Here is a 12500-nt window from a genome sequence, read left to right as displayed (position 1 = left end):
AACACTCTGAAACACACATACAAACACACACACACACACACACACACACTCTCACACTCAGACTTGGCTCCCGAGCTCCAGTGAGGGGAGTAAGGTGCGCTGCATTAAAGTGACCCCCTGGACACACAGCTCAACCAATTAAGCGGTCCGCTTGTTCTGCAACTCATTAGCCTCTGAGAAAACTGCCTCCGTGGCAACAAGACGAGAGGGGGGGGGGGTCTTACATGGGTCACCCTCTAAGCATGTCAGCATAGGCTGCATTTTGAGTTGCCATTTGCTTGTTGGCATGGTAATGATTTCGCTTAATGAGTGTAGCGCTGTTTATCTAATCGCGCATTTGAGCCCAGAATGCATTTCACCACTGTGCATTCCGCACATGCTCAGTGCGCTGAAGGCTGTTGTAGTCCTTCCTGAATTGAAACGACTGCAGTCAGAACCAGCTCTCGGGTTTCCCGGTGGCCGGGAGAGGGGAGAGTGTTCGATGTAACTACGGACTGGGGGGGGTGTCTGCTACGGACTGGGGGGGTGTCTGCTATGGACTGGGGGGGGTGTCTGCGATTGCTGCGAACTGCCGCAAGAACAACGGCATCGAAAAAGCTGCGTCCAAAGACTTTGTGAAAACGTTTAAAAGCTGACGTATTCAGCCCCCGGACGGCGGTGGCCTGACATGATGGTGGAGAGCCTTCCTGCCTGCTCAGCTCTGCCTGCAGCGTCTCCTCTGGGCGTCTCTCTGCTCTGAACACTCTCTCCGTCCTTTCTGCGTTTAGACGAGTGCAGCGCTGCCTCCTCCCTCTTCCTCCTCCCTCTGTTCGGGGTCTGGAGGTAGCGAGCTCAACCCTCCGTCTGGGTTTGCGGGCTCCTGCTCTTTCTCAAGGTCAAGTAGAGGTCATCCGTCCTGAGGAAAGGGCCTACTGAAAACACCGCTGGATAAAGACTTCTGGGCACAGTGTAATCTGTCCAACTGCTATCTGCTCAAGTTTTGCGTTGTGATGGTAGGATTTGGTGCTGAAAATACTTCCATTTAGACTAAGAAAGCAGCAATAAAGTGAGTATTACAAATTCAAACTCAGTTTTTTCATTCATAAGAGTAAAATGGCAGAGCAATTTAACTATTACCGAAATTGATACAATCCTGAACAGATGAAGTGAATAATGGAAGGCTTAAATCATACTTAGAAACTGTTGATCAGGGTGAATTGTAGTGCATGGACTGCAGTGTGTGTGTTTGTCATTGTATGATGCACACACACACACACACACACACTCTGCTCTCTGTGAGCTCCCAGAGATCCCAGGCTTCGGGCCTGTCGGTGTGTAAACACTGCGCTGTGAGCAGCACAGCCTGGATTTGTCCCTGCAACCCCCCACCCGTGTCTCCAGCTCAGCCACTGAACGAGGGCTTCACCCCTGAGCTCCAGCTCCATCTCTCTCTCTCTCCCTCTCCTCTCTCTCTCCCTCTCTCTCTCTCCCTCCCTCTTTCTCTCTCCCTCTCTCTCTCCCTCCCTATCTTCCTCTCCCTCTCTCTCCCCCTTTTCTCTCTCTCTCTCCCTCTCTATCACTCCCTCTCTCCGTCTCTCCGTCTCTCCCTCCCTCCCTCCCTCCCTCTTTCTCCCTCTCTCCCTCCCTCCCTCCCTCTTTCTCCCTCTCTCTCTCCCTCCCTATCTCCCTCTCCCTCTCTCTTCCCCTTCTCTCTCTATCACTCCTCTCTCTCTATCCCTCCCCCTCTCCCTCCCTCTTTCTCTCCGTCTCTCTCTCTCCCTCCCTCTTTCTCTCTCTCCCTCTCTCTCTCCCTTCCTATCTCCCTCTCCCTCTCTCTCCCCCTTCTCTCTCTATCTATCTCCCTCTCTCTCTCTCACTCCCCCTCTCTCTCCCTCCCTCTCTATCACTCCCTCTCTCTCCCTCTCTCCCTCCCTCTCTCTATCACTCCCCCTCTCTCTCCCTCCCTCTCCCTCTCTCTCTCACTCCCTCTCTCTCCCTCTCTCTCCCTCCCTCTCCCTCTCTCTCTCACTCCCTCTCTCTTGCCATATGTACACTACCAGGCTTTGATATTGAACTTGGTTTCAGATTGAGATTGAATTTGAGATTGAGGATTTCAGAGTGTAAGATTGAGTTTGTTTTCAGAGTTTGTATTTCAGTTGGGCTTGGAGATTAGGAGACTCAGTTTGTTTAAAAGTTTAAGATTGGGTTTGTTTTTGAAATCACTTGTTATGATCTAGTGTTAAGTCTCAGCCAATGGCGACAGGAACTTAAACAAAATTCACTTAACGCTTTCTGAAGCTTTAATGGCCTTTCGCAAGTCAAACTGTTGAAATAAGCTGACAGCAAGTGCTCTTAGGCACTTAATGCAATGGGGCTTTAATGAGCAGCACACTTAGACGTTTAAGTGTGGGAGGGCTGCTCTTAGCAGAATGCTAATCCTTTCCTGTCTATTCGTGTCGTTTCTTTTCTTACTGGCGTGTATGCCGTTGACAATGTTATTGATTGACGATACACTACAAACGGCAAGTGCACCTAATGGATGGGAAAGTTTTTGCCCAAAAAAACAGTGACATTCTTTTCAGCCAGATTTGTGTCACTCACTGTTATTGTGGGGACAGCGTGCGTTAAGCAGTTGGCAGTGTGCGCCTTTGGCATTGATGCATATGTAATTCCTCCATGTGATTACACACGCTAAGCAAAGAACACTTTGCATAAATGAGATTCGTAAAGAATTCCGTCTCGCTCGCAACCAATTATGAGCCGCGCGCGATATGGAATTTTAAAACGAGTCGCTCGTCTGGGAATGTGCTGTAGATGAGACGTCCCCCTGCAGAAACAAGAGAAACGTTCCCCTCGACCGTGGCCGGAATGATTTTGTGAAATGGCGGTATTTCTCCCCCCGCCGGGGAAAGGCTCGTTCCCTGTCCTGTCACGGCGAGAGGGACATAACTCTGAGGGAAATTGAATTCCTCACCGAAGCTCCAGACAACCTTGAGCTCCGGGGCCCGAGCCTTGTTTCCGTGGCAGCCGACGAGGCTGAAGCGGCCATTTTGGCCCTGGGGTCTGGATCAGTGTAGCGTACTGGGCGGGAAACAGGGCTTGTTGCCAAAAGTCTGCAGGTTTGATACCAGGTTAGGACACTGCCAGTGTACTCTTGATTAAGGCACTCATTATTACTTACTATTACAGCACTTGATAGCTAGATATACGTATGCAGAACTGCTTATGTATATGTCCAGCTGTAAAATGGATGCTATAATATGTTGCTGTATGTAATAGGCTTGAGGAGGTTAAGCCTTCCCTCGTTTCTAATAAATTAATTAAATACATTACAATTGGCCCAGTATTCATAAATGAATGGGCCTTTTGGGTCTGCCAATCGAGTTAAGAAGCCAAGCAGCAAGTCTTCCCTTGTGGAAAAACTCACCCACCGCATACGGATACTGGGTAAAAAAAAATGTCAAAGTGGTGTTCTGGTTCTGGTTAAGAGTTGGTTAAGTGGTTATGAGCATCTGCTAAATGCCAGTAATGTCATGTACAGTTCCCTCTTCAACTCTGCTAAGAATAACACTTCGTGCCCCTCTGAAAGTTTCCAGTCATTAGGCATGCTGCCTTACGGCCTTTTAAAAGGTGTTTTTGTACAGCTGAGCTGAAAATAGCTACTAGAAGTGTTGGAAAATAACAGACATTTATATCAGAGCTTAAGGCCTGGGTTCTGCGTTCCTGCCTGCACTGTGACTTCAGCTGACAGCTGCACGGTTTTGCCTTACACCTGAATATATCCAGCGGAGCTGACGCAGGCTGAAAGCAGACATTTTAAATAAGTGTCTGATATTCACTTTGTCCTGTTTGTGTCCTCGGTGCACCGCCTCGACGCACCTGCGCCTCACGGTCGCGGCAGCTGTCAGTTCTGGCCCCGCGGCGGTGGAACGACCTTCCCCCGGATGTCAGAACAGCCGAGACTCTGACCACCTGCAAACGCAGACTGAAAATTTGCCCTTTCAGACTGCACCTTTCCCTCCCCTCCCGACCTCCCGATAATGATTAACCACGTGTGCTATGTGTCGGCCATAGGCCATGATCGCACTTGCGTTAATTATTTTACTATCCTCGGTGTTCTAGTTACCAAAACAGTGGTATTGTCACTTGTTCAGTTTATCTGATAATTAATTCTGCAAGGGTTTTTATCTATGTGATCACTCTGGCACTTGGAAATGTACTTCTCTCTCGGGTCTTCAGTGCACTTGTCCCTGGTTCTGATTTGCACATTATTGTACGTCGCTCCAGATTAGAGCTTCTGCTAAATGGCTAATGTAATTAATATTAATCGCGTGGCTGACCACAGTCCCCGCGTTTGTAACGTGATGTAATGTAATGCTAATGCCCGTGTTTGTAATGGAATGTGTCATACTGTAATGTTAATGGTGTTTTTTTTGTTTGTTTTTGTTTCAGTGGTACATGATCAGTATCGTTCACATCTACAACCGCTGGCGGAACAGCGAGATCCGTTGCTACGTCAACGGGCAGCTGGTCTCCTACGGCGACATGGCCTGGCACGTCAACACCAACGATGTGAGTGCTCCTGTCGTCATGGCCGTCGCCATGACTACGCACGTGTGTTCCCAGTCATGGGCCGCGGAGAGTTTGCCGGTCTTTATTCCAACCAATCACCACACCGGCTGATGTCATTAGGTCCCTCCTCTCTGGCTGAGGGTGTGTCGTTAGTGACACCAGCAGGGGTAGTGATTGGTTGAAATGAAGACCTGAATACTCTTGGCCCCGCATGATTGGCCACCGCTGATCTAAATGTCAGCGGAGGGTGCTGATTGGGGTGGAGTTATCTCAGAAGGGGAGGTGCTTAATGGTCTGGAGTAAGAATTCGAGGGGCGGAGTCAGATTATATTCGGGAGGGCGGAGCAGGGTAGTGGGAGAAGTCTAATTATTCATAGTCAGAGTAAGAAGAGCAGAAACTGTAAACGGGCGGGGTCAGGGTGTTGGGGGCGGAGTCTGAACGGAAGGGGAGGAGAGTTGGGTGACTTGGGCCCGGAGCGACTCTTTTCTGGCGGAGATTTGTGAGTTTTCGCGGCGGCGAGGTCTTCCCTGACTCCAGCTGTCGGTCTTCACCGCTGTCAGATGTTGTTGCTGCAGGAGGCTGTGAGGCGCACTGCCTTTGATCTTCCTCCTCTCCGGGAAACTCCAGTAAATGCAACATGAATCTTCGGCAGAACGGAACACGCAACATCTTTCAGGGGTTTTTTTTCTGCCAGTGATTTGTCTGCGGAGCTGGAAGGGAGTTTGAGTGGAAACTGGTTTCTGTGATGTTTGGGAGGGGAAAGAACAGAGAAGGTGTTCGTAACGAAGGTGGGAGACACACTGGGTGATATAGGAGCATGGGGAGCTGGGTTTCAGCAGGGAAGTGAGTGTGTAGGATTTATGTGTTTGACTGGCTATTCTCAGAGCTCTGGCTGGGTGGGGAATCCTGTATAGGAAATGTGTCTGTATGTGAGCGTATGTTTGTGCGTGCGTACGTGTGTATGTTTGTGTGTGTACATGTATGTGTATGTATCTGTGTGTATGTTTGTGCATGCGAGTGCATATGTATGTATGTGTATGTACCTGCGTGTGTATGTATGTATGTGTGTGTACGTTTGTGTGTGCACACGTGTGTGCGTGTGTGCATATGTGTGTATTCTCTGTCTGGGCGTGTGGCACAGATTTGGTGGCTGCTGATTGGCTCCCTGACTTTGTGCTGCAGAGCTATGATAAATGCTTCCTGGGCTCGTCGGAGACGGCCGACGCTAACAGGGTGTTCTGCGGCCAGCTGGGGGCCATCTACGTCTTCAGCGAAGCGCTCAACCCCGCCCAGATATTCGCCATCCATCAGCTGGGGCCTGCATACAAGGTACCCACACCCCCGTCTCCAGATAACCAAACACAGATCCTTATTCCCCCATGTACAGGGTACCCATACCCCCGTCTCCAGATAACGAAACACAAGGTACCCACACCCCCGTCTCCAGATAACCAAACACATCCTTATTCCACCGTGTACATGGTACCCACACCCCACCTCCTCAGATAACCAAACACAAGGTACCCACACCCCCGTCTCCAGATAACCAAACACATCCTTATTCCCCTGCATATAAGGTACCAATGCCCCCCCCCCCTGTTTAACTCTTTAACATTCTGCTCAACTGTTTGGTAGAGCACATAATGATATCTTGCTGAAAAATATGTTGGACTTAAGTCAGCAAAAAGTAGAACGTCCAAAAAAAACAAAAAAACTGTGCTGTCGTTGTTTTTGTTTTCTTGTTATTTTAGGAACTAAAACATGCAAAGAGATAATATTGGAAGAAATGTGAGAAGATTAGAGCGATGCTGGGAGTCTGCGGCTCCTCATGAAGAGTTACCGCTGCGTTTGTGATGTTCAGGAGACCGCGTTTAACTCTCCCTGTTTATCTCCGTTCATCTGGCCGCCAGCGCGCGTTCAGTCATCTCCCGCTTAATTGGTTGCTCGGTTACCGCCGATCGCTCTTAATTACCGTGGCAACCTGTCCGTGTCGGCGATTCAGACGACGGTCTGGGGCGAACGGGAACCTCCGCTGCCGTAACAGAGGAGCGAGGGAGAGGGAACGCACGTGACGTCCAATCCAATTTCCCTAACAGCTCAATCAGAGGCACGATGGAGAGCTCCTCTGGGCAGTGTGGCCGCCTGGTTAACATCGGCTCAGTGAACGTTCATAACACTCCCACACATGTACAAACACACATTACGTTAATGCGTAAAATCACCACACCCTTATACAAACACACATTATGTTACGATGCATCATAATGCGTAAAAACACAAAAAACAACACACACTATAATTTCATCCCTCCAAGTGGGTGTCACTAAACCACAACATCTCCCCAGAGTCTGGTGCCTCCCACACCCTCAGAGTTCGTATGTTACTTCCTGTGAGATTACCTATCGACTTCCTGTTTCTCCGGGGACTGGTTTGTTGGAGGCAATAAGCCCCTCGTTCATATTAATGTATGAAGGAGCTGTTTGTGTGGTGCAGTGCTGTCTGAGGGTTAGTTACTTCAAAGGCCTGTCTGTACTGAATCTGTCTGGCAGCTCGTGGATTTTGGGGGGGGGGGGTGCCTTGGGGGTGGGTGCTGTGCCAGGTTCAGTACCCAGGAGGAAAGACAAAACAGTGGAAAGATGAGAAGAAAATGTGAGAATGCATACCAATGAGAACAGTCCATTCTCACCCATCCATTTACCGACGGACCAGAGAGAGTGCAGCACTGCGTCAAACCGTTCTGCTCAGGTCTGCAGACCGTGTGCTCCCCTCTCCATTGGCCTGGTGTTCAGTGCTCTTAGACAGCTCATTAGTTTGGATTCCCCTGTGTGGTCTGTGCGCTGCATCCTGGGCAGCAGGGGGGTTGAGGAGACCCCTTCTCCCTGTGCCCCCGTGTGAGATTTGGGCTGGGTGAGATTTGGGCTGGGTGAGATTTGGGCTGGGTGAGATTTGGGCTGGGTGAGATTTGGGCTGGGTGCTGATAGCTGCAGTCTCCTGAGAGGGGGGGGGTGCTGTTTGTTTTTAATGGACCTCTCCCCGGCGCATACAGAGGCCCTGTTCTGCTGGGCTGATTGCAGGGGGAGTGGGGTGTTCAGGGGTGAGAGGACCACTCAGGGCAGCCATTACCTGGCTCTCACACGCCCCTGATGGGATTTCTCCCAGCCCATTACACCGCCGCCCAGGGTGGGGTCAACAGGGGTCGTGCCCGGCTGCCGTGATTGGCCGGCTCCGATTAATGGCAGCGGTCCCGTGGAACAACATTTAGGGTGGGGGGGGACTGAAGAGATGGCCATCAATTGTGATTTCTCACACCATCGGAGCAAGACTATAGGAGAACTGGGCCTTGCCCGTGGGGAAATGAATACATACATCAATAAATAAACGCTATTCTCACACGTCCTGTGTGTGGAGACGGAAGCCTGCAGAGTTCAGTCAGCCGCAGGCTCAACCACCCCCACAGTGGAGGAAACGGGGCCTTCTGTCCGGGTTTTAGGACCGGCCGACGAGGGTTAAACGGCCTTCATCAGAGAAAACGCTGTCCGTTTGAGTCGGGATCACTCACTAGAGCCCCTGTCAGTCATGGCTGCCATTGTGCCCGCCCCCCTCCCTCCCAGGATTACCCAGAAATGTGTTTAGCCATGGCCGTGGACGATGGTTTGGTTGCAGGGAGGGAAGATAATGTGTGTTCTAGCAGGGTGGTTTAACTGATTGAATTTGGGGGGGTGACGTGTTGTCTGCCCTTAAGCTGCTACTTTTGAAATGCAAGAGACGCTTAGGGGTGTTCCCCCCGAAAATTCAATAAGAGTGTTCCGGGTTGAGGATGGATTTTTATCTGACGGAGACGGAGAAACATCGTGATTTGGATTTAGATATCGTTTGAAAGAACTGTGTTGAACAGTCAGTGCAGTCGCAGTTCATCAGATTGTCGGGCGAGTAACCGTAAGTCTTCCGTTCCCATGGAGATCTTTAATGTCTGTGACAAGCTGTTAAGAAGGGGTTCTAGGAGCGGTGGAGGTGGAAGAATTAACCCTGTGAGGTCACAAATGTGAGATTAGAATGTCCGGAACTGAACGTTCCAATGCTGATGTCACAATCACTACTGGTGACTGACGGCAATGGGGTTCTAGAACACCGACTTGGAGTTTAGAAAAAAACAAATAAAAACAATGAAATAATACTCTTCAAAGGGTTAATGAAGGCCCATTAGCCATCTAATGTTGCTGAAGGCTGATGGCATTCATTTAATCAAGTCTACCTTACATGAATAATGTTGGCTTATTCACCCGTGTACAGCGAGAGCAATCTATATTCACAGCTCCCAAGGTCTCTCACGACCCCTGGAAGTGGGGAAAATAATTAACAGACGTGGGAAACTGTCCTGCTGTCCTTGAAATCTTATGGAAAAGTTTAGCAAAATGGAAATATATTAATGTTCTGCCTGATGTAATTTATGAAGTCGACTCACGTCAGTTTTGTGATATTTCTCACAAACTGAAAGCCTCACATTTTCGTTACTGTAAGTCGATGTGCACTCATTATTGCCCAGGAGCTTTATTCAAGTGTTTTTCAACATTGGCAGAAATACACTTTTTAAAAGTAGTGTGTTTCAAAAAGAGCATTTCCCCTGACATACCCCTCAGCAGCCAAGTTTTATGGGGAGTCTGAGAACAGCAGCGATAAAAGTCATAATTTAAAATAATTCATCCTGCTGAAAACTTTCATTAAAAAGTCACATTAAAGATAAATCTCATTTGAGTGGACCCCTGCCCCAGTCCTGTGACTGTGGGTTCTGTTTCAGACATTACTGCGGTCAGGTGAACCGTAGCTGAATAAACCTGAGCAGACAGATGTGAAGATGGCGTTGCAGAATTGTATTTGTATGTATTGTGATGAATTCACCATAAAACAGCCGGGCGAATGTACCAGCCGTGAGTGTCTTTGGATAGCCCCGTTTTGATGCACACTTGACCCACTTCGTGAAACTCTCTGAGACGAAATCCAGCAGACGTGATGTGTTAACAGCCTTCATTATAAGTCTCTGTGAAAAACAGCTTTTGCATCATTAGATCTCGCTGATCTGTGGATTACTGGGATGTGAACTAAAATCAGATTTTTAAGTAAAGTCATGAAATTCACTTCTGAAATTGAATACTAATCATATTACATGATCGCAATCAAATTGGCTATTACATTTGTGGATAACGGTCGATTAAATGTGTGGATATTCTCGACCATCTTTGGGTCCAGCTCAGTGCCCTGTTCCACAGAACGACACCAGGCCTGCATCTCATTTCCTCCCAGGCCGGTGACCAGCGTGTCTGGCACAGAAACCTCGTGATTTTCTGCTACATCACTTCCTGCCAACTCAAACAGCCTTCAATTGGTTAATCTTCTGCCGCTGGTATGACTTGTGCTGGACACAGGTGTGGGCTTGTGCCGTTATTCCGTGCTGGGACACGTTTCCCGGGATGCCGGGATCACGCTGCTCACCTTCACTAGCGCTTAGCGGTCACCTCACCTCTTCCCTGCCCTGGGGGGCCTAGATGTTTAGGGTCTGGTGGTTACTGATGAATCCAGAAAAATCAAGTGGCTCGTGATTAATCCAGAAAAATCAGGTGGTTACTGATAAATCCAGAAAAAGCGGGTGGTTACTGTTAAATCCAGAAAAATCTGGTGGTTACTGATTAATCCAGAAAAATCTGGTGGTTACTGTTATATCCAGAAAAATCAGGTGGTTACAGATAAATCCAGAAAAAGCAGGCGATTGCTGATAAATCCAGAAAAAGCAGGTGGTTACTGTTAATTCCAGAAAATTCTGGTAAAAATCATCTCCCTTCTGTCCTTCCCCTGCCCTCCCCTGTTTGGCATCCACTTCGCTCCTCTGCACCTGCGGAGATGAGTCTTATCTCCCTGCCACAGAGCCCCCAGCGGCGGTATCTGGGTCCCTCAGTCGCACCCGGCAACCACAGGCCGCTGTCAGACCGTGTGAAATGCAGGGCGTGTGGCTGGGAGGCCCGTTCTTCATCAAACCCCCCCTACAGGAGGAGTTTTTCAGCACGGCCCAATCTCACACCTTCCCCCCTCTCCCCGCGGGGGCCCAGATAACGACACTCTGGAGGGCACTGTTTTCGCGCGGCGCTGATCAGTGTCCCCGGGAAGCGTGAATGATTGCAAATTGGGTTCCGTGCCGGGGCCCTGTCTGTGTGTGCCCCGTAGGTGTTGGCTTGGCAGTTTGTTGACAATCGGGCGTTCCAAATTCTGGGAGGAAATTGGATACGTACAGCCCCACTTTGAGCTCCCAAATTAATTAAAAACCAGAAGAAAAAAAAACGGTTGGAATATTGCAGTTTGTCGTAGTATGAAAGAGAGGTTGTAAAAACTTTGCGATTGTGTGCTTTTGTTTTTGTTATTCACCGCAGCGTTACTGCAGTGTCATTCCATTCGGTTGCATGAATGTTGCATGCTGGGTAATGTAGTCTTTTTTGTTGTTGCTGGGCAGGAATGTGGCCTGAAATGGCCAGGACATGCTGCGGTGGCCTACAAGGCCAGGCCGGTGAGCGCGTCTGCTCTTCGAGAGGTTGAGCGAGTGCGATCACTGGTGGAATATCGAAGACACCGTGTCAGTACGCCGTTAACCTCTGCGACAGTTTGAGCCACTCAAGCTGGCAGCCGGGGCGGGAGTGTTCCGGGGAGCTGTCCGCATTCGCTTCCTGAAAGGAGAGCCATTTTGTTTAACAAGTGTAGGACGTTATCTCTTTCTGCCGTTGTCTTAGTCCCGGCTGTATAAAATCCTTCATGCGCGGGCATTAGCTTGGACGTAACGTGCGATGATCACGGGCCGTTTAGCTTCTCATTCATCTTCGCCGCATGAAAGCGCGCTCACGCCCTTTGATACGATAAAAGCCTCGAAAAACGCGAACAATTTCCGCATTGTTCTGATGAAAGCAACTAGCAAATTGGTCATTGACATTTACAAATGAGTAGTGACTGTGTAATAACTGTGTAGTAACTCCAGAGAAAACGAAATATTTCTCATTAGCTGTACTTCTCTGCGTGTGACGCGCTGCGTTAGAAGGCAGGCGGAACCGGCTCCAGGTATTAATGTAATATTTGTGAAGAAAGCCTTAAGGTACTAATCTCAAGGCTCAGTGGAAGTAGCCAAAGGTGGTGCGTTTTGCAGAGCTTTCTTACATTTTTTAAAAGGGATTAATGCGGGGGATTACAAAATGATTTTTCTGGTTGAGTTCTGTTAGCAGATTAAGTCGGCGCAGAGGAGAGATATTGGAATATGGGAACTTGTAATGACTCTGCTCGGTCATATGCAGGGAGCAGAAACTTTAGCACCTCCTTAATCGCTCATCATTAAAATCTTTCACTCATGCTTTTATCCAAAGCGACTTACAGTTGATTAGACTCAGGGGGACAACCCCGCACAGAACAATGTGGGGTTAAGGGCCTTGCTCAAGGACCCAGCAGCTGCACGGATTTTATTGTGGCTACACCGGGGCTTGAACCATAAACCTTCCGGGTCCCAGACATGTACCTTAGCCTCTAGGCTACAGGCTGCCCCGCATGGTACATGTTAGATTGTGGTACGTGTTACATGGTACATTATAGATTGTGTGGTTAGCATGTAAGGATTTAATATGAGATTAACTCTTTAAAGTGTGAGATCACAAATACGTATGTGACTAGAATGTTCTTGACTGAATATTCCAATGCTGATGTCACATTGGAATGACCACTGGTGGCAATTGTAAGCAGTAGAGTTCTCGAACACTGAATTGAAAATAATAAAACATTCCAAAAAACCTACTCTTCAAAGTGATACGGATCTCTCCCGTAGGCCTCTCATAAGCCTGGGGTTTTCCTGAACCAGAGCCCATTAAGAGTGACTCCGCCAGCCAGCCGCCGGAGGCCAGATCTGTCTGGGCTTCGATCCTCAGCATGT

The 12500-nt window shown here is 48.9% G+C and overlaps 1 protein-coding gene across 1 annotated transcript in view; it reads left to right on the top strand.

Annotated features, from left to right (window-relative positions):
- The window catches only part of nbeaa (neurobeachin a), a 219294-nt gene that overhangs the window by 97061 nt on the left and 109733 nt on the right, over positions 1-12500 (top strand). Inside the window, exons 7-8 of the mRNA XM_061249472.1 lie at positions 4432-4551; positions 5735-5881. Of these exons, the coding sequence (XP_061105456.1) occupies positions 4432-4551; positions 5735-5881 (267 nt within the window). The remainder of the gene's footprint in view (positions 1-4431; positions 4552-5734; positions 5882-12500) is intronic.

The sequence above is a fragment of the Conger conger genome, chromosome 7 (genome assembly GCF_963514075.1).
Source record: "Conger conger chromosome 7, fConCon1.1, whole genome shotgun sequence".
Taxonomy (NCBI): Eukaryota; Metazoa; Chordata; class Actinopteri; order Anguilliformes; family Congridae; genus Conger; species Conger conger.
This window is presented reverse-complemented; position numbering and strand designations above follow the sequence as displayed.